The sequence below is a fragment of the Meleagris gallopavo genome, chromosome 2 (genome assembly GCF_905368555.1).
Source record: "Meleagris gallopavo chromosome 2, MGAL_WU_HG_1.1, whole genome shotgun sequence".
In the NCBI taxonomy this organism is placed as follows: Eukaryota; Metazoa; Chordata; class Aves; order Galliformes; family Phasianidae; genus Meleagris; species Meleagris gallopavo.
In genome coordinates, this window is record NC_139405.1 from 35,773,461 (window position 1) to 35,797,136 (window position 23,676).

General features: G+C 36.6%; 1 protein-coding gene across 8 annotated transcripts in view; it reads right to left on the reverse strand.

Moving 5' to 3' along the window:
- Positions 1 to 23,676, reverse strand: part of CHRM3 (cholinergic receptor muscarinic 3) — a 257,815-nt gene that overhangs the window by 77,498 nt on the left and 156,641 nt on the right. For 2 of the 8 annotated variants that reach the window (XM_085219659.1, XM_085219661.1), the window contains exon 2: positions 11,837 to 12,055. The exons of 5 other annotated variants lie outside the window; for them this stretch is intronic. In XM_085219659.1, coding sequence (XP_085075785.1) covers positions 11,837 to 11,859 — 23 coding nt within the window. In that variant the 5' untranslated portion in view covers positions 11,860 to 12,055. The remainder of the gene's footprint in view (positions 1 to 11,836; positions 12,056 to 23,676) is intronic. One more of the 8 variants, XM_085219662.1, reaches the window with a different exon arrangement.

Sequence of the window (23,676 nt, forward strand, 5' to 3'; positions counted from 1 at the left end):
TTTAGATTAGCTGGTTTTAGATTAGCTGGTTTTAGATTAGAACCAGTGTTTATCTTAATTAAGTTATGATTTTAATTGGATTTGACCAACATCATAATAAATCTTTCGTACTAGTATTCTGAGTAGCACTGTATAGGTATTGTGTAAATAATATATATGCCTCTATATGTTGTATGCTTGGTAGACTTTTATTCTCAAGATTTTAGAGTTTTTAATACTCGCAAACACTTGTAAGGTACTGCACATCATTTGCTTTGTTATACAATGGCCTAAGCATAGGACTTCGGCAACTACTCATTTCACTAATTTTACAGTGAAAACAAGACAGCATAATTCAGAATAAAGTTTTCACTAATTTTCTGAAAGACAGTTTAATGTAAGTTCTGCAAAAGCTTTCCAACCACAACTGTGTCATTTTAACAGCAACAAAAGACAAAAAGTGCAACTAATGAATGACTGTGACTACCATGTTGAGAGGATTATTAATGTGGGGAACAGACATGATGAGAATTGTTAATAGAATATGTAATATACAACACATTCAGTTGTATTCACAGAGGTACAGAAATGTGGGTAATATATATACAATGCTAATGAAAATACTAATGCATCAATTCTCTCTTTTTTTTCCCTCAAAATGGAAAATGCAGCTGCAGAAGTATCTCCAAAGGGGGGCAAACTAGATCCCTTAGTTTGGCACTGGGTTTATGCCAGACCCAATTTCAGAGCAATTTAGAGCACAACGATGCAAAATGTACCATGCTGGGTTTGTGAGAACCCACAGCACTGAAGAGCTGTGGGAAAGAACAGGATTTCTATTTTTTTTTCTAGCTAATGTTATAATTTCTAACATTTCTGGATCCAGTGTAGGGCCCAGATAGATGAGGTCCCTCGAGGCACAACTGAAAAAAAAAAAAAAGAAAAAGAAAAAGTGCCTGTTTTACCTTGTCCAAATGTCTCCTTAAATCTTTCCTCTGTGATAATGACATACAAATTAACAAGACACTTATAGACTGTGCATCTGCTGTGGGCATAATGCAGTTTTTCATTGTTTTCCTGTGCTCTCTTTAAGCTAATAGGACAGTTCATCTTTCCCTGCCTTCCTTCCCTTCCATCCCCCCTTCTCCCCTTCCCTCCTTCCCTCCTTCCCTTCCCTCCTTCCCTCCTTCCCTTCCCTCCTTCCCTCCTTCCTTCCTTCCTTCCTTCCTCCCTCCCTCCCTTCCCTCCTTCCTTCCCTCTTTTCCTCCTTCCTTTCTTTCCCTTTTTAGTATTTTTATTGTGCCTTGTGCAAGAAAGCCTCTGGGCGCTGTGGTATTACTTAAAATTAAATTATGTACTTATGATAAGTCAGGCTGTCCTACCTGATTCAGAGGCAATCTGATTAAACTTCAGTGAGATCAGACTGGTTTTGCTTGGCTTTAAAAACCTTTGAAATACATCACTGTTACAATTTAAGTTCAGGAAAACTTACTATATAAAACAACATATAGTTAGTGCAGATAAAATACAAAGTACAATCAGTAGCTGTGTAAAGAAGTCATTTTCCTTTATAGGATAGATATAAACTCAGCACATTATGGTACGTGTTAGTATTATTAATCATGTTTACTACAGCAGTATCTAAAACTACACAAAAGAGGAGCCTCATGGGACTATGTACAGAGTATGCAGAGATATACAATAAAAGACTATACCTATCCTGAAGAGTTCATAGACTAAATAAACAACAGAGGCATCAAAGAGGAAGGGAGTACAAAATTTAAATTTTTGTAATGGAAAGTGAAAACAAAAGGCTCAGAAGTAACAAGGAGAAAGAAAGGGGCACTAAAAAAAAGACCAGCTCAAATGGAAAAGATAAAAAAAGAGATGTGGGAGAGATGACCAGGAGAGATGTTTAGTACAGTTGAGGTGAAGAGTGGTAGATTCAGAGCAGACAGCCACTAATCAGAGGGCAGAGACAAACCTGCCAAAACTGCAGGGATATCGGAAGCCCACAAGTAGCTGCTAAAATGGCAGGCTGGAATTGTTGGATCCTCTATTTGCTCACAAAGCTGCCCTGGAACAGTGGTGGGAGCTTCATGTGCAGGTGGAAGCATTTGGAAACATTCTGCTGGATGCATCTGAGATAAATGAAACACTGGTTTGTCCTTGTATTTGTGCTCTTACATCATTATCTATAAAGAAGACCTCATCGTAGAAAATCAGTTATTTAAAATTTTGGACTATGGAATTAAAAAATAACACATGTATGACACCTGCCTTAAAAATGATGCTGGTTATCACTCTTTAACTTAAGTGAATCAGCTCTGCAATCAAAATAAAGTGAAATTAGGCACTTCATTCTTGAACAGACATTACTTCATAGATACCAGTGTATCTCAAATAACTAGGATAACTGTCAGTCACAGTACAGCTTTGCTGTTCAAAAATTCATTGACATATTTTCTCTTCCCTAAACACAGAGCACAGTGAAAATCAGGCTGCACATAAAATCTTAAGCATCAGCAGTGACAACTGACAAGGCAAAATTAGTGAAAATGTTGGAAGTACTATTTTGTGTTCTTTTTTTTTTTTTTTTTCTCCTTACAATGTCATAAGATGAGATACACAGTAGAGAAGCAATAGGGGCACATTATATATGACTGCATGCAAAGTATATAGTTTCCTAAAGCAAACAACTGCAAAAGGGGAAATCTATGACCACTCAGAAAACTTCACAGAAGTCTGTGAAACTTCTCTCGGGGAACATTTGTTGTAGAGAGCTCTAGTTCAGGATGTGCATGACCATGTAGCCTTTCCTTACTCGAGAAGTGCCTAACCTAGAAAGCAACGAAAATGAAGACCTATAATTCAAGCAGATTAACAGATGCAATGTTTTCATAAAGGTATTATAAGACTAAAGAATTACACAAACAAGAGATATGTATACACACATATATATGTATATATATATATGCATACACATACATTGAGAAGAGGTAATTTTATCTCTGCAGATAAAATTCAGAGAACTTACAATAAACAGGTTGTGTAAATCTGGTGGAAAAATCTGTTTTAGAAAAAACTTAATAGTAAAAGAAGCTATAGAAAGCTGATTTTTCTTCCAAAGTACTCAAAAGAAAACCGATCCATGATTCATCTAGCGCATTTGTGCCATCACAAAGAGAAAATATTAACAGGATTGTCATTCTGACAGAGAAGAGCACAGGAGTTAGTGGCCTGAAGTTGAAATGAGTGTTTGGAAACAAGCGAAAAGCCATACATCGTAATGGAGTAGAGTCATCCACTAGGAAAAACCAATGAAAGAAAAAACAGATGCTCAATCACCTGATGTCTTATATGTCAATCATATAGGCATTTGCTCCTTAATTTGGAGTATTTTAGATAACCACAAAAATAAGTTGGTGAAATTTAACGATTTCTCTATGTTAAATGAGGGATGTACAAAAATGTACAAAATGGTGTAGACATACTTTAACATTTCACAGCTGAGGAAAGTTTGATTTTTTCTTTTTTGATAGTGACAAAGAACTCCCCAGCTACTTGCAGCAATCTCCTGCAAGTAGAAGGTTTCTTGCTTCTCAGCTTTTCACACACTGTCTCTTTCTGTCCAACCCCTCTTATTTTATTTTATTTTTTAATCTTTTTTTAAACGAGTGTCTTGTAATACGACTGACACATAGATATTTAACTATTTCAGTAAACCACTACCAGAGCTGAGGAGTCCTCTCTTAGCGCCATTCAACTGACTGTTTTGGTAGAAGACATTCCTCTTATCTAGACTGCAGGAGAGATTGCTTGTTTATTTACTTATTTATTATTTTGTTAGCAATACCTTTCTGGACATCTTCAAATTTAACTTCTACTGAGGCAAAAAGCAATATCCAGCTGAACAATAGGATGCTGAATAGTTATGAAAATACACAACATATTTTCTAGATTTTTTTATGTAGTCCTGACTTGTGTTTGTTTGCAATCAAAGCAAATTGCTATGGAATCAAATCTAACAGGTTTTCAGACACAGAAAGTAAAGAAAGGAAGTTACTTAGGAGAACCCAAGCAAATCATAAATACCTTCTCCTAGGCTCTGTTCAGCACATAACAACTAAAGTAAAGGGCAGAGAGATGAGGGAATACTAAATCTTTTGGAGCTTTGGAAAACTAAGAAATTGTGGAGCTAGAAGCAGAGTAAATAATTCAGGCTTCCAAGGAAATGATAGCAACTGTTGTCAACTCAACTATAAAACAAGGAGCCTGTAAGCCAGATTTTTTTTCTTTTTGTCAGACACAAAGTTAACAAACTTAGTAGGAACTTGTGTTCTATTTTGTACATACCAGCTTTTGTAAATAAGTCACATGTAAAATGTCATATTGTTAAGTAACCTTCTTGCTTTAGAAGGCTAAATAATAGGTAATGAATCATGAAGGATGTCCAGTATGTTGGCCTTCCCCTCGATTCCACAGGGACTCAACTTACTTACTTGGGCAAGTCAGTATACTTTTTGTAGTGAGGAGCCCAAAAATGAACACACTACTTCAGGTGCAGAATCAAAAGTACCACACTAGGGAAAATCACTTCCCTAGTCTTGCTGGTCACACCATTTCTGATGAAGTCCAGTGCCATTGGCCTTCTTGGTCACACTGGTATTTACTGGCAATCCTAACTCCTTTCCTGCTGGGCAACTTTTCAGCCACTCCCCCCCACTGTAAGAGTTGGGAGCAAATCTGAGACTGCTTCATGGGACTGAATGTGTACAAGTCTATGGGGCCAGATGGCATGCATCCCAACGTTTTGAAGGAGCTGGCTGAGGTGGTTGCCGAGCTGCTCTCCATCATATTTGAAAAGTTGTGGCTGTCAGGCGAGGTCTCGAGAAAAGGTCATGTCACTCCCATTTACAAGAAAGGGAGCAAGGAGGACCGGGGGAACTACAGGCCAGTGAGTCTCACCTCTGTACCTGGGAAGATCATGGAACAGATCCTTCTGGATGACATGCTTGATCACATGAGGAATAAGCATGTGATTTAAGACAGCCAGCACAGCTTCACCAGGGAAAGGTCATTCTTAATCAATCTGGTGGCCTTCTATGATGGAGTGGAGTGACGGCATTGGTGGACAAGGGAAAGGCGACTGATGTCATTTACCTGGACTTGAGCAAGGCTTTTGACATGATCCCCCATCACATCCTTATTGCCAAATTGGAGGGATGTGGATTTGATGGGTGGACCGGACCACTCAGTGAATAAGAAATTGGTGAAAAGGCCGCACAGAGGGTGGTCATCAATGGTTCTATGTCCAGATGGAGGCCAGTAACCAGCGTCGTCCCCCAGGGGTCTGTCTTGGGACCGGTGCTCTTTAACATCTTTATCAGTGACATCAACGACAGAATCGAGTGCACCCTCAGCAAGTTTGCTGATGACACCAAGCTGAGTAGTACGGTTGACACAGTGGAAGGAAGGGATGTCATTCAGAGGGACATCAAAAGGCTTGAAAGGTGGGCCTGGGTGAGCTTAATGAGGTTCAACACAGCAAAGTGCAAGGTTTTGCACTTGGGTCGGAGGAATCCCAGGCATCTATACAGACTGGAAGGAGCAGCCCTTGGGAGCAGCCCTGCAGAGAAGGACCTGGGGGTCCTGATGGATGATAAACTTAACATGAACCAGCAGTGTGCTCTTGCAGCTTGGAAAGCAAATGGTATCCTGGTCTCCATCAGAAGAAGGTTGGCCAGCAGGGACAGAGAGGTGATTGTGCCCCTCTACTCTGCTCTTGTGAGGCCCCATCTGGAGTACTGTGTCCAGGTCTGGAGCCCCCACTACAAGAAAGACAGAGAGCTGTTGGAGAGGGTGCAGAGGAGAGCCATGAAGATGATCAGGGGACTGGACCACCTCCCCTACGAAGACAGGCTGAGGGAGCTGAGCTTGTTCAGCCTGGAGAAAAGAAGGCTGCAGGGTGACCTCACTGCAGCCTTTCAGTACCTAAAGGGAGCCTATAAACAGGAGGGGAGTCAACTCTTTGAAAGGGTAGATAACAGCAGGACAAGAGGAAATGTTTGAAGTTGAGGGAAGGAAGATTTAGGTTGGATGTCAGGGGGAAGTTCTTTAGAGAGAGTGGTGAGGTGCTGGAACAGGCTGTCCAGAGAGGTTATGGATGCCCCGTCCCTGGAGGTGTTCAAGGCCAGATTGGATGGGGCCCTGGGCAGCCTGGTCTAGTATTACATGGGGAAGTTGGTGGCCCTGCATGTGGCAGGGGGCTTGGAGATTCATGATCCTTGAGGTCCCTTCCAACTTGGGACATTCTATGACTGGTCTCAGCTGATCCAGCCTATTCATATCCTGATGTTGGGCCTTTCTACTCTGAAGCTGACCTACGGTCCCACCTAACTTGGCATCATCTGCAAAATTACTGAGAGTGCACTTGATGCCCTTATCCTGATCACTGATAAAAGTATTAAACAAAACTGATCCCAACACTGAGCCTTGAGGAATGGCACTAGTGACTGGTCACAAACTGGACTGACTCCATTCACTATGACTACATCCACACTGTTCTATACCCAGCAAACTATACACCTGTGTAAACCATGAACAGACAATTTCTCCAGAATACTGTGGGAAACAATGACAAACACTTTACTAAAAGCCAGGTAAACAACATGCACAACCTTACCCTCATGTAAATGGATCATTATGTCATAGAAGAAGATCTGGTTAGTCAGGCAGGACACGTCTTTCACAATTCCATGCTGTCCGCTACTAGATACTTAGTTGTTTATATGTGCCACATAAGCACAGAGTATGAGGCAGAATTTCAGCCTTCAGATATCTAAAAAGTAAGCTCTTATATCTTGAACAGAAAAACAGTCTGTTCCCATTTTCTTGGAAACCTATCAAAAGGGGGGAATGCAGAGAACATAAGTAGAGTGTCCTAAACAGATGCACACCCCATACAGTGCAAAAGTTTGTGTAGGCTTAAGTAAAGATTCAAGCTGGCTGCATGTGAATGGTTTCCAACGTCACCAGTTACAGGTATTATATTTCTATAATGTTTGCCTACAAAATCAGTAATTCAGAGAGGTTTGAGTTCACTATATCAACAATGCAGAACTAGAAGAACTGCCACTAAATAAATATCCTCTTCAGAATCAAGGACCCTGGACAAGCTTTTCCAAGACATGTAGAAGAGAGAGGCATTGTGAACATAAGACTAAATCTTTTTCCTAGCTCCTTTTTCTCTGTCCAATTCTTCCTACCATAATAGTCTCCTATTCCCCTAATTCCTATGTTCTACTTATATCTTACAGATATGATGATACCCAATCCCCTTCCTCCTTTAATAATTCTCTGTTTTTTTAATTTGGTTGAAAAGATGTACTACTTGCATTTATCCTCTGGCAAGGAGACATTCACTTTCTAACTAACCATTCACTTGGAAGGAACATTCCTCTTTGGTAGGCTTTGATGGGGACTCAGCACATACCCTGTGGCTATTTTGCTGCTGAACTTTACACTAGTGGGGCAAACAGCTCTCTGTTGTCTGCTTCAAGTGGCAAAACTGGACCACAAGAATAGGCTTCATCTATTAACAGCATGTATCTGTTACAGTCATAAGGAAAACACCTGTGAAAGAACAAGAGGTGCTTAAAATGTGCCTAATTTCCTGCCAACATTAGTTCTGTCTTTGTGAAAGAGTTAGTATTTGGTAGTGTGAATTCAGGCTAGTAAATTCATGAATAAGGCTCCTGTACAGCTGCAATCTCATGTAACAGATATGTATTTACTTCTTTCCCTAACAGTTCTGCCTAGTAACAGGAAAACTCAGTTACGAAGGTTTGCTTGAACAGCTCCTCACTTAGCTTAACTATACTGAAACTGGATACCTGTTGCTCTTCCAGCAATTCTGCTGTTCACTTTTCCTCATTTTCACACATGCTGAATGTTGCCAGGGTGTCCGCTGGATAACTTGATAAACAATTCCTTCCTCTGAACTCCACAAAAGCTAGGAGAAATCTACAATTTTGATACAGCTAAAAAAATGTGAACTCATGACATATGAAAAATGACAAATAGGTCACATATTTAGCTATGAAACAGATTGGAGAAGATAATTTCAGCATAGCATCTGTTATGTACAAAAAAGGTCATGTCCTGGTTTTATTCATTTCCTTTTTAGAGAGATGCACACTTATTCCAACTGATGAATTGTCTGACTTCATTATACACGTTTGGTTTTAATTTTGGATTCACAGACTGCATCAATTTCTCTGATTTTCCTCACATCAAATGAAGAAAATAAAATATGCATGAAATATGAAAGTTCTCCCTGAAGCACATTTTTTTTTTTTTTGCCCAGAGTGATTAGGGTGCCATGACTGTTTGTTGTTCCCATGGTTTCTGTTTTTCTACTGAAATCCAAATTTGTTTTTGCTATTAATTCAACCGCTCTAAAAAAGTTTATGTGGAACTTGTTTCCAAGAAATGTCCTTAAAAACAGCGTCATTTGCGTTGTCTCACAGGAGACAATTCAAAGCATTTTAAAAAATAAGATTGTTAAACATGGAGTTCTTTTACCTTTTTTCGATTTATTTTTGTCGGTGGTGTTATTGTACTTTAATATCTTCAAAAAAGTGAAATATCTATAAATGTACATTAGTGAAGCAAAAGGATAAGTTATATTTTACTACAATTAATTCTGGATTCACATCTTTAACAGAAACACTATATTATCTTACTAAAATACTAAAATAAGTGTATACACTTATTCTGTACGTATATGTATACTATGCACATATTTGGTATGCATACATCACACAGAAACTGATTAACAAGCCTGCTCATACTTGACTGCTGCACAGTCCAGCAGCATAATTTTGCTAAGAGTCAGAATGTCTACCCATGATACAAATTGTACAGACTTGTGAGGAAAAAAGCAGGAATTGAAGTAGAAATAAGAGGCAGGAGAAAATGCTTTCTTGGGACTATCTGACATTAAATATTCTATCTTTTGACAACAATTACTGAAGATGTATTAAACAGAATCCCGTTGTGACATAGCACATAAAAGTCATGCACTGTATTTTGAAAGGAAAATCTGAAGCTTCTTCCTTAAATATGTTCAATTTTAATCACTGACAGAGTATAAATATATGAATACTTTCATTATTTCATTAGAAAACAATGAACAACAAAGGAATTCAAAACAGATTCCTTACATTATTACGCTTCATGAAGTTGTATTCATTATATAATAAAGATTTAGAATTCTTCTGTGCTTGATTTGTATAACTTGTAAATTTGGTGTTTAAGTCCATGTGTTTTGGCTGGTAGTGGTTAATTAAGGGTACTACACCCATTGCAATATAGCACTGGAGAGTTAAATCTGATGGCCATCACCTCACAGGGGCTGCCATACAGGTTTTGTGCATTGTTATTGACTTCTTTTGCCACTGTGTTAGTGTTAGTGCTAAGGTGCTGACACTGAAGGCTGTGTGCTCTGGCATTTTATTTCTGTGTCTCAGATGTAATTGCTGGCCTCGTGGGCACTGCCTGTACTTGGGTAAAAGTGCTGAAGATGCGTCTCCTCTTCCCGACAGAAGTTCAAAGACATAAATTCCACTTTCACATAAACACCAGTAAGATTTATGCTGTAAAGCTAAATTACAAACTGTGGTTCACAAAGTGGTACAGCTTGGGTACAAGGGAAAGCAGTAGATGTCAGCTGAAACATGTTACAGAAGAAACACACAATAAAAAGGCTTGGAATCTATCTCACTATTTCCATGTTTTATTACTGCTTCAGTGAAAGTCAGTAACAATACATCTAAAAATGGAAGGTAAATATGGTTAATTGACACCTATTTCACTCTCATAATCTAATTTACTTTTGTATGTTAAGGGAGCTCCTACATTATTAATGATTTTTTTTTCCTCTCCCAGGCTAAAGTATCTGGAGTATTTTACTTTATGGAGCTTTAAATGTTATTGTATGGTTTACTGTAACTGCTATTATCTATAACACTCCATATGAAGACATACTCCTTCCACAAAATGTCATAAATATTTTGGAGGATGTTTTAAAATTGTGTAAGAAGTAAGAAGTGTAAGAAGTATATTGTGGATCTTGTTCTAAGTATTCTATTACTTAAAAGGACTAAACCACTGTTTGAGCACTGCTTTTAGAAATTAGCCAGCATCTTCAGAGATTACATGCACTGCTTCACCTGCAATTACCTTATCAGGTTTTTGTAGGCTGTTTGATAAAACATGAGATAAAGTCACACATCAGTTGCTAACATTAATTCATGTAACAGTTAAATTCAGGCAGCAGCAAGCAGGTAAGACAAGACTGCACAAAACACCAACCAGCTAATCACAAACGATAATGTCATTAGAAAACAAAATATAAGGAATGTGGTCCTCTCAGGTGAAGTGAACCAGCAAAGAGTAAGTGGAACAAATTCCACCCTGCGCTGTTCTTATACCAAACAAACTCAGTATTTTACCACAGAACAGTTTCAGCACTGGAAGCTCCTGAATGAATTTGTGTGGCAGTTGACTGAACTGGTGACTATCATGACGCTAGAGTAAACAATGAAAAATTAAAAAGGAAGAGGGAGGAAAAAAAAAAAAAAAAAAGATGCATTTTCCGCTTGCATTTCAAGCCTCACTAGACTTCTGTGTACTTCTAACGTGTACACTGTGTATATTATGTATTTGTATGGGCTTTTTATTATCTTCTCAATACTACTTAGGTCTCTACACTTCCATTTGATTCATTACACATATTTTTAAAAAATGCAAAAAACAAATGTAAGATACATTCAATCATGGCAGAAAACAAACAGGCAATTGCCAAAGACTGAAAACTCTTCTCTAGACTCCTCTGGTTACACAGAATTCAGCTCCTTTGGAATAATTTACTGAAAGTCTAGTACTTTTCTGCTGTACTACTTTAGATGTTATTGAACAGTCTATTAATGGGAATTGGTAAATTAACTACTCTTATTCTTACTTTAATAGTAATAAAAATCAGTATAGAACAAAAGAAAAACTACAAAACTTAATAAAGAAAAAGTTGTATTACTTTTTTTTTGTCTGCGTCCGCATAAGATCATTCAAAAGTTTTTATTTTTAGTAATTTTCATCAAGAAACCATTGAAAAAATAACTTCCATTTCAATTTAGAAAAGCATAAGTAAATGAAGAAAATTACTAATTAGTAAGTTAATAATTTTGTTTTATCTTTGCATATTTCGTGTTAAGAGTTTAAAAGCATTTTGCAACTATTCAGTATACCTCTAAGCTGATTATTTCTATTATCAAGATATTTGAAAGATCTGAAGCAAGAAAAGTAACAATGACTGCTGAAAGTCAGACAGAATGTCAATGGCAAAGTGGAGGATTTCAAATTTTACAGTCCTGATTACCCACCCACAGTCTTCATCCCACTATACTTCTCTTTCTCTATGAAGACAAGATGATTTACCGCTGCCTTCTTTATAATTAGAATATTCATAAGCAATTATAGCTATGTTCCAAGATTGTTCTTAGATTCAAGCTCCTCTGTAAAACTATTTTCAAGGATTTTTTTCTTTTTAAAGGAAGCACGTTTTCACAGAAAACAGCACACATTCATTTTATAAGTTTGTTTCAACATGTTATGCATGGAGCGGCACGATACATTTGGTACTACTTCAATACTTTCAGGACCTTAAGTCTGCTTTTGCTGTGCCTCCAAAAAAAGAAAAAAAAATGAAGTAACTACCAAAGCCTCTTTACATTTTACATTGTAAGCCCTGTAATAAACATCAAAGAAAAAAGGAACAAAATTTGTTCAAATTTACCTAAGCAAGTGTAAATAATTCATGATAACAGAGGAAGTTTAAAAGGTCATACATGAGAGAGCAGGCAACTTTCCAAATCCCAAAGTTATTCTTCTGAAAGGTGTATTTTGGCACTCACTCTTCTGGAACTGACAGTAAGATACTGCCTATTTAACTGCAGCCAAAGCTTCTGAAGCCTCCAAGAAGATTCACCAGATTTTGGAGCAAGCTCCCAGTAAGCTAAAAGTGAAAATAAATAAAATGAAAACAAAAGCAACAAACAAACTGCTGTTTCTCTGCCCAGTGATAATCAGTGTGCTCCATATTGTCTTAGCAGATCAGAACCCCCTCCTGCATGTGTAAGGAGCGTGGATTGGACTGCAGCTTTCTTTCACATAGAAAAGGGAAATACCAGGGCAGCTTTATGCCATTTCAGCATGGACACATGTTGTGGCCTTGCTGGGTCAGAGCACAGAGCTAGGCCTAGTTGCTCCCAGGATGCACACAGAGGCTCATGCTAGGGATCCAGATGCATGGCAGGGTCAGCAGGGAGAAAAGTTGAAAAGCATAATAAAAGCTGACACTGTGGCTTCAAATAAATAAATGGCAAAAACCATCCTGGATATCCAAAAGGTCTCCTTACTTTCCTTTAAGAAACCTGTTTGTAAAGTAAGATAAATTGTGCTGAACTTTCCTTTCATGTAACAACAAAGGGATCTTTTTATGCTCATGAGTATATATCAAAACACTACTATAAAATGACTCACTAACTTTGCAGAAATTGATATGGAACTGTGTGAAAGCTATACATAGACACATTCTAAAAGTTGTACAAATTCTGCTAAATTCACAGATGGTGCCTTTTCTTTAATGGATCCAAATGACACATTCCTTAAAATCAAATTTAATGACATTCTAATCAGCATAATAAAAAAGGAGGTAATAAGAAGTTTCTCCAGATTAGTATACCTACTTGCAACTTCAAAAGAAAGCAGGATTTATTGTAGATATTTGTAATAATATGACTTAGAAAAAATACTTCAGATGGGAAATAGAACTTATTGGTACTTGCTTAATGAAGGAACAGAATTATTGTTTTCAGTGTCAGAATGTAATAATGAGCTTATTTCCCATTAGAATTTCTCTTAATAACTAAGTAGTTATCAAAAGCCCTGAAAACAAATTTTCTACTTAAGTTCAATATATTGTTAGTGTGAATAAGCTGTATTTCACTTAAAAGCAATTTTTTCAAATCCATGGGTAAATAAACAGTGTAGAACTTTATTTATTAGTTTTGAAAAAAATCAGTATGATTTGATTTCTGATGGAGAATATACGGCTTTTTTGATCTATGAAACTTCTGCTCTGTTTTCCCTGCAAACACTGCACATCTATCATTCCTGCATTGTGGACTTTTGTTGACTTCTGCTTTGGCAGGGGGGTTGGACTTGATGATCTCTGGAGGTCCCTTCCAATCCCTACGATTCTGTGAAGTTGTTCCATTTGAACATAAAGCCATAGGACCGACTTTTGAATTTCTGGCTCACACAGCTACCTCATAACACAGTTCTAATCAGATGTAATTAAAAAAAAAAAAAGAGAGAGAGTCCAGATTTAGCTATATATCACTTACATGTCACTAAAAAAAGTAGTGGAGGAATAAATGCAAAAAAAATGAAAATGCCAAATACTTTCACTCAAATGAAGGTTTAGAGAGAATCAAAGCTTTCCAAGGTGCCACTAAGAAATCCAGAGAATAATTTTTTTCACACTGAGATTTCATTTCCGCAGTTTAAATTGCTAAAATCATCTTTGAGTTCAATTGGAAATAGTCCAAAGTCTTTGTCAGGACTCACAACAGAATTATTTTCCAGTTTCTCCATCATCATCAGAGACTGTTTGCTGAAGAACTGGTCCAGTATGTATATAAGTTACAGTTAAGTACAACGTTTGCACTGAAAAGTATGTAGGAGGATAGCTGAGGCAAAGCAGAGATATAAGAGGACAATACACAGTAATTATAGCCGCCCACAGTTATGACTTTACTTCTACTGCATGTTTTTCCTTATTGTTTGTTGAATGCAGTTGTTCTTTACTGTCTCATATTTAAACAATATGTAAAGTGACTCTTATCCCTGGGGAAATCAGTTCTCAGGAGATGACACACATACGATGCTGAGAAAATATAATGAAGCACGAATCCCAAGAGATTTAAAATTCAAACATAGTTTAATTGAAAATGTTGAAGAAAATTAGAGGGAAACATTTTTTTCCCAAATTATTTCAGCTTCTGCTATAAACAAAGATGAATGCTTCTCAAGTTTTAATCATTAATAATGTTGCTATAAAGTATAGAGAGTAAAGTTGAAGTGCACAAAGCAAAATTAAACAAACAAGCCTGATTCCTCAGAAAGCTCCAGTTGTTTTACACTGCTTATGGTGAAGCAGTAAATCCAGCAAAACCATGTTGTTAAATCAGCTTTATGGCTGCTCTGCATCATCAAACTGGCACAGAGAATCTCATCACAACAACGTAGAACAAATAAATTCAGAAAATCTCTTCCCATCCTTCATCTCTCTGTACTCTCTGCTCTTTGAGCCATTATTTAGATGTATTTTCTGAAAATTTGCTTGAGTTAGACATTTGAACAGACTTATGCAGGAACAACTCAGGCACTTTATAGTGGTTTAGCTACAGGCAGGGCTGCAACTTCCCCTGGCAATTTTGTGGGATAACTCACTAGTTGCTCTTCTGTTCCTCTGACCTCTTACAGTCCATATTTTCCTGTCATTACTCACCCCTGAAACACCTCCACAACATAAAAGCTGCTGCAAATCTAAGATGATCGCTAACCCTGACTCCTGTCCTACATGAGTTCTTGGCTGCAGGCCACCACGATGCCAGGGCAGGAGTGGGATCAGAGAATGCGAGATTAAACCTGATCAACAACTCAAAATTTGAGTTAATAGGAGCTGTAGCAAACAACAACAACAACAACAAAAACCAACAAAGAGCACTCTTGAAAACTAACAGGCCTATGATGCATAGCTGCAATTGGTGGGATATGGTTCAGCAAAGCACTTAACCAGCCATTGCTTTAGCTTAGCACTGGAGCACTTTAGTACACTCCAGTTCCAAACAAAACGTTTCTTACCAACACTTCACAACAATTCCTGGCTGGTAAAAAAAAGGGCATCCACTTAGGGACTATGCAGTATGTGTGAGGAAAGATGCTGGGCATGTAGCAAAGGTATTAATGTACTTCAGGCCAATTTTACATCTGAGAAATGAACCTGCAGCTTCTCATTTGTGTGGAAGTTGCTACCTAGGCTACACTTGTGTCTGGCCAGCTGCCAGGGCGATTTAGAAGTGAAAAGTAAAAGTGAATCTCCTTATCCATTTATTTCCCTTACAGCAGGTGCATTCCATCTCTCTGCAGGTCACAATAACAGATAATAATGTGACCTCCCGGCTGTGGGTCTGCGCTTTCAACAGCTCACATCTCCTTACATGCAGAACTCTCTGCTTCATCACTGCTGTTCACATCTGTGTCCACACTGGAAAGGCAAAGCCCACATTTCTCTACACTAAGATGAATTTTCTTCCACTTTCAAATCCATTTAAACAGGTTCTGTTTTCAATTGAATTCAAAATCATCTTTACGTCCTATACAGAGAAAGGAATGAAAATATTTTGTATGTCTTTTATCTCTTTTACTTCCAAAAGTCCAGGAGGAGAATCTTAATGTTAGGGAGGTTTAGGAGAGATCAAAAAGCATGGAGAATGGTGATGGTTAAGCAAAGATCTCCTATAACTGCACCAGGAATTATATACATAAGATTTAGGTGCAGTTTAGATCCCATATAAATAGAGTTAAAATTCAATGGCATATGGACAATGAAGACATTCATCTAGCTTTTACTTATTGCTCTCACAGTGGATAATGTTTGACTAAAACTCAAATGATTTACACTTACAACATAAACTGAGAATGAAGAATAAATACAGATGCAGAAATGTAAGCATTAGTAGATGCTGACAGATTTTGGATAGCCCACGTCTAATTTATGTCACCACAGGTGGCACATGCTTGATACATGTGGAAATTTGGCCAAGGCCGCTCGGGAAAAAAGCCTGGAATGCAATTTATATCTGAGAAATCCCATTCCCTACCTTTTAGCTATTCAGGTAAAATTTTCATTAGATTAGGTTAAATAAGAGCTGCTCTGATCAGTTACTGGCAGCACTTTCAGCTCAAGTAGATAAATCTACAGCACTTAAAACATCTGAGAAGCATTTATACATGGTTTTCAAGATTATGCATGTACACTGAAATCATTTCTTCCTGCCTGTTTGCAATGGCTCTGATCGCACTCTTTGAAATCAGATAAAATTAAAAGTGTGCATATATGATTCATTTATTTAATTAGCAAACAGCTAGAAATCAATTATTAAATCATCATCTAATTAGCAGGAACACTAAGCTGTGAGAATTAATCAGTGACAAAAACTTCAGGGATGAAAAAACAAACAGCACTTGTTTTAGTACCCACTGAGAGCTGAGTTCAGCACCACTGAATTGAGATGGGATGCAGGAAGCTCTGACCTGTATACTAGTGCAGGTCAGGGGTACATCCAGTAGTTTCTGTAAAACTCTATGTCCTCAGGTTTCATTGCAAATAAAAGAGCAAATGAAGGGAGCTAAAATACCTAGATTTTGAGGCACTTCCACAGCAGAAGTTTAAGCAATTTTATTTTCTATTTATTTCAGTAATATTTTACAATCTAGAAGACACTTTTTAGACATATTCTATCAAGCAACAAAGATAAGAATGTGTTTTGTCATCCTGACTCCGCTGTTCCTTCCCATTTCCCTTTGAAATCTTGGCTCAGATACAGAAACATGCAGAGGTTCTGATGGATAGGATGGGCAGGCTATGTACACAACTATGTACACAACTTCTTTTGCTGAAAAGGATCAGATCCTTGCAAGAATTACTAAGGCCATAATTTTTTTCTGGTAATATCACAATTCTTAGGTAATATGGTAAAGAGGTTCTAAGCTTAGTTAAGGTTGAAAATTAAATCATATTAAATCATAAATCATTAAATAAATCATTCCAGTGAGAGAAGGAAAAACAATGATTAGAATTTGCATCTCCTGACCAGTATATTGCATGAGCATATGCATCAGTTTGAAAGTTGGGTGCTACTTTTGGAACAGAAAGCTTGAACTCAACTATCATTCAGGTGATTTGGTCCTGACAGCGAGTATCTTGTTCAATTTCTGAAGGACAAAGACAGGTTTTTCACATGGTGGATAGGGTGGTAAGGAATTGCATTTATGTTTTGTTTTTAAAACACATTATTAGTAATGCAATTTAATTGGCATACATCTAATGGAAATAAAGCATAACAAACATGATTGTTTCTTTTTTAGTTTCCTCAAAAAAATGCCTTGCCTTGGATCTTCTCTCCAATACCACTGTTTAACAGTATAACTCCTTCTGTCGAATAAACAGAAAAGCATCAGTCATGTAACTGAGAGTTCTAAAAATGACAATGAGCAGTGCTCTTCATACATGAAATCATTTATTCTTTTAACATGCAGTGCATTCTCTTAACTATTAATGTTCATGACTTGATGTGAATTTGGCCTTATGTCTCTTCAGTTTTACTCCTCAGTTTACATATTGGCACAAATGGCATTAAGCAATGTAACTCGTAATGTCAAATTAATGTTAAAATGTTAAAATTAAAGCCTATCTTAGTCTGCATTTACCAGAGATTTCTGCCTATGCTGTAACACAGATAAGTGAAGGGAAAGTTTGGTATCTTTGAAAATCTTTACAACAGCTGAACATGACATATCTTTATAACTGGGGAAAGTGAGGATATATTTTTAAAAAGCAAGTATCTAAGAATATTTGTGTAAAGAAATCTTTTAGAATGGTCCCAAAGTCTGCCAGCAGTTGTTATCAAGACCATCAGACATTTAAAATATAGCCACTGTCATATTCAGGAGCAGTAAGCTAACAACTTCAGCTTCAGCTATGCATTCTCCTTTGTACCACAAACAGCTCCGTTTAAAGAAAACTTCTCACTTTTCAACTTATTCTTGCAGAAAGTGATTGAGAAAAGTCCAAGTGTTAAAGGCACTGAGGACCTTGGAAATGAAATATATGGCCTTTTGTGAGCACTCTGAAGTATTCACAATATATTTTGCATTTCCCAGACTACACAACTGAGGGAAAACTATGAAGTGGAAAATGAAGTGAATGTAGAAGCTATCACCTGATGTAGGAACATCACAGGAAAAGCAATCATTTAAGAAAGCTGCATGCTATGTTTTGTAACTTATTGTTAACTTGTATCTTTGCCAAAGCATGTGAGAACCAGGTTTCTAATGTAGAAGCCATTTGATAAACAGACTACATTATTCTCTGTTTGGCATGGATTGCCTATTTGAATTTCCTGGATGATGCAACGGCTATTTAAGAACTTACATTTCTGCCAGAGCAGTTTTCTACAATCTGTTTTTTTGCTTATGAAATGATGCTTCCTACAGAGGACATTATTTTTTTTTTTTCACAGGATGAGAGTGATTCATGATTCTATCAAATACAACTGAGCAAACTTTACTGCTTGTACCTTAATTCTAGTTCAGCTTTACTGAAAATATTTATTCGGGTGGAACTCTCTCTGCAGTCATTAACGCTACTTATTACATTCCAGTACAGCATTTAGCAGAAAGCTCTGAATTAAACTAAGGCATTTAGTCCATGTTGTTATCCTACAAATATATGTGCAATAAAATACACTGTAAGGTGTTCTTACAGCTAAATTATCAATGGAAATTCATTGTAATATGCACCTAGATAGGTGTGTTTGTGTGATGATGCAAAACAGGTTTTAGCTGAAATGGATGTATCAAAACTATGCCAGAGTATTCCCTTTCAGACACATTTAAATTTTTATCTTCTGCATTTTACATAAAATTATCATGCACAGCACCAAACAATGGTTTGCTTCTCTATTAATGGCCACTTTCTTCTGCTTGACACACCACTGTGCTCTATGGAAAGCACGCAGCAAAATGGTAATAGCTTTTTTATTTCTTTCAAGCACATTTTTCCTTGTTTGGGTGAACCATGACAATTTTGTTCTGCTTGGTTTCTTGTATGAAGATCTTAATTTAGATTTATAAAATAGCTAACCTAGAACAACTCTCATAAGCAAAGTTATACTTAATGCTATCTTTCTATTTTGAAAAATAATTCCAAAGGACATATGCCCATTTCTTGAACAAATACATAAATGTATGTAAACTATGTATGTGTAAAATGTATAACCATATTAATATGTATAAAAATATTAATGAATATTTTAAAAGTTTACATACTGGTATCAGAAGGCAGACTCATCATTTTCACTTGGACAGTTTCACAATATTTTGTGCATAACACAGGCATTAATCTTTGGCAACATTTGTATATTTGTCATGTAAACAGAGCTCTCCTCATGTTTTATTTTTATGTTTTAATTTATTCTTATGTTATGCTTATTATATGTTTTAATTAATCTGACTCCAGTAATATGCTAAAGAGCAGCAAAAACTCAGATTGCTCAGCACTTCAGAGTTTAAGCAACAAGGATAATTCCAGAATTTTGCAACTAGATTTTGTCAAATAAAAAAAAAATCCCCAAACCACTGTCATTTTGAAGAAAGCAATGACAAATAAGTGGATTGACACTTCACCTTGATCAGAACTTATAAATGTTCTTTTGATATTTTACATCATACTGAAGATCAGCCAGCGAGAATATCTACCATACTAGAGGATGAATACAGTACAACAAATCATAAAAATAAAAGAACATACTATTCCCTTACAACCCCCCCCAACTTAAAAAAAAGAAAAAGAAAAAGAAAAAGAAAAAGAAAAAGAAAAAGAAAAAGAAAAAGAAAAGAAAAAAAAGAAAAAGAAAAAGAAAAAGAAAAAGAAAAAGAAAAAGAAAAAGAAAAGAAAAAGAAAAAAAAGAAAAAGGAAAAAGAAAAAGAAAAAAGAAAAAAGGAAAAGAAAAAGAAAAAGAAAAAGAAAAGAAAAGGAAAAAGAAAAAGAAAGAAGTAGGTGGAGAAAATGACTACTTTTTTTTTTTTTTTTTTTTTTTTAAGAGAATCAAATCCTTTTTAGGCTTATCTACTAGAATTGAGGATTATCTAGTCCTCAAAGAATACTAAATATGATAAACAAATAGCATTGCCTTGCTTCAGCACACAAACAAAAACTGCTGGTCTTTGAGCTGAAATAAAAGCACCGAATGCCCCTTGCACTAATGCTGCTGAATATTTTGCACAAACAAAAAAACTTCATAGAGGGAATTCATAGGTTTGCCCTACAGAAATACTACTTTCACGGCAATATGACAGATTTCAGGAAGAACCTGTCACAAATTTCCTTCTTAATCCAAACCATTGCATAGTGCAATGCCAATAGCATGTTTTCTACACAGAAACTACAGGCCCACACAGCTGTTAATCCTGTAACACCATATAGCATTTACTACATTTCTCTTGTACAGAAAACCTTTCCCTCTCCTACTTTTAACAGGCACAAGCTGAAAGAATGCTCAAAGACATTTTTTGGTATACTAGTGATATAGTAATACCTTATTAGCTGATGCCAGATGCCTAAGTATTAAAGCTGTCAGATGAAGTGGTAAGAAAGAACACGCTTGATAAAGATCAGCTTAATTTAGATGTAATTCAGAGACCATGTATAAATAGCTATGTGCTAGTATAATAGCAAATATTATAGGATTCAAAGTACAAACGAGGAAGAAGCCATAAGCTTACAGTGTTACACCTATTGCCTTTAGAAGCATAAGAAATGTAATGTAATTGGTTTTGGCCATAGTATTTAAAAATTTAAGATGTCCAGAGTTCTGCTTTGAAAAATTCTGTAAATGTTTAATGCTTGTGCAAATATAATTCAAATTATTTTTATTATTATAGGATTGGCATAAGTTACCAAATCTCCCAGATAGATACTAAGTGTGAAAACAAAACCTATTTACTCCATTTGCCATTCCCCACAAACTTCTTCAATTTGCTAAAATAATGAAAAAGTAGTCCATAAAAAGAGAATAATAAAAAACAATTCCATCACTGCATATGGATCAATGAAAAAAATTTCCAGTATTGGAAATAGAGACAAAGAGATTTCTTGGAAGACTGAAATTGTGACATCTCAAAAGAAATTCCACCTATGCCCATTTGTGTCTCCTGGAGAGTAAGAAAGACATTTGGATCAAGAGTAGATGAACTCAGCAAAACCTCAGGTTATGTTTTGCCAAAAGAACACACACTTTTGCACCTTCCTACAGAGCTATAAGGCTTTTGCTCCTAGATGTGATCATGCATGAAAGACCTTTTGAACAGCTTCCTATTTGAATTGCAACATTTTTCTTCAGCTATTTTCTTTGACAAAGGCTTGTATTATAATATTAATGTTGCACTGAAAAAGAAAATAGCTAATATAACTTTCATAGCCTGCCCCAATAATCAGCAATGGTGAGGCAGCAGTTATTTTTAAGATCATGTTAACTGCATTACCTTAAAGTCAGGAAAAAGTAGAGAGGGAGAAAAAAGGTTGTTACAATGATCAGTATTTCACAAAATTGACATAAAGTTTTTGGATATACAACTACCAGAACTGAGTGCCAGCACTTGTGGAAATATAACAAGAACAGGACTACAGTAAATATCATGTGATTTTCTCCTGTGAAATTAAATTTATCAGATAAATAACATACATCATGACATGCCTAAACAATCAGCCATTTTGCATAAGTTGAGACAAGTAGAATCCTTGTGACAAGTGCTAAGAGATAAATATAGAGATTCTTCTGGCACCCATACAGAGGCACAAACAGTTCTAAGGTTGCTCTTCATTACCACTTATAGCAGTTCTAAAATCAATAACTAGGAATAAGCAGAAAACATTTACTCTTTTTGAAGAGCTTATCTCACTTCTAAGTATAAGGAATCATTGAGGATACCACAAATACCATGGTAAATTGATTAATTAAATAGTTGTTTGTTTTGTTGTGTTTTTTTTTCTGTCACAGCTGGGAGGTCACAAAAGCTTTTTTCTGCGAATCTCAATATAACTAGAAATCCAGTTTGGATAAGTCTAGCTCATTCTAAGTCACATTCATCAACTGTAGGTAGTATTGCCTTTACTGTTCATTGAACGCTAAAGTTAGAGTCAAAACCCTTGCTAGCCAGTGACACAAAATGTACTAATGAATCCTACTTACCTATACACACATGCACACTCTTCTTGTGAGAATAAAGCAACCACACACAATATCAAGTTTTGAATGGCAAAATATTGTTCCACATCACTTCTTTGGAAGGGAAAAATTCTCCCAGGGTGTCTTCTCTGAAATGCATCCAATATTCAGTCCCTCCTGTAGAATTTTTTTAATAATATCTACTATTTTGTATTAATAATCTTATAATATGCAGTGTTATAAGTTCAGAAGATATTTATCAACAAATAAAAAGTGGTGATGAAATAGTATTTTGGCTCTAAGTCTTCCTTTAAATAGAAAAATGAAGACAATTTAAATTTTCCCACAGATTTTGTATATACAAAAGTCAGGCTCCAAACTAAACCCAAGAGACTGAAGAATTAAACACTTTCCCAGAAACATGTAAATACATCGAATCAAGTGATACAGTCACACGCTATGTAGGTACTATTACTTCTACTCTACATTCAAGTGTAAACTGATTTTCTCCTCTGGAACTTACACAGCAATAATGCTAAGAGCCCTGTATGAAAGCCTAGGTATACATTCATCCCAGAGTTTTATTTGTTCATTCAACTCCAGCACATGAGGCATAACAGGAACAGAAGATGCCTTGTTCTTTCTGGAGCATAAAAACTAAATAGTGACCTGTCAGCATACATCTGTACTCAGCGGTATGCCCTGAGCAAGGGAAATCTATCTCTACCTTTAGAAATAATCCAGTAAGATTTGAGCAAACTTAGAGAATTATTTCATTCAAAATTTTTCCTGCTTCAAGGCAGGAAAAAACAGCAACAAAACAATAACAAAACAGAATCCAAAACAAAGTAAGAGAGATAGTATCATACAACCCACTCCTTGGCTTTCTCTGATACCCGTCCCTACGATCATGATTTCAGAGGCATCTCAAAAATAGCTGCAGATTAAAACAGTGATGGTACCAAGATTCAAATCCTCACAAGAAATCCTTTACAAGAAAATAATTACAGTCTTCAGAAGAGAGGGAAGCTCTACTCTACGAAGACTGTAATTCTCTAGTTCTGTAGGTGCAGGTAAACTTTGGAGTTCTAGTAAAAGGCAGGCATTGTTGGCAGCACTGTTGGGGGAGCCCCAAATATAGTGCTTCACTCCCACTGTTGGGACACTCCTGGAGAAGGAGGAATAGGTTCCCTTCAGACAATTGATTTTCCTCAAACACTAATCCAACAAGCAAAAAATAGTTTTTTTTTCCTCCAATTATAGTGCCTGCCAAAGGCTTACATAAAGACTGACTACTGCAGAAAATCCATGAGTGTGAGATGGTGTTTCACTCTGCATGAAAGTTATGCCATAGACTGGGGCTACTCTAAGTGGCCTCCTGTCCAGCATGATGACCAGTTTCTATGCACTGTCTACATTAGAAAGGCTACGTGAACTGGAGTGAAAAGAAGACTGACAGGGGACCTGATCCAGGTCTATAAATATCTAAGGTAGAGCGAGCAGAGTGGTGAGGCCAGACTCTTTTCAGCAGTGTGTGGAGACAGGACAAGAGGAAACGGCC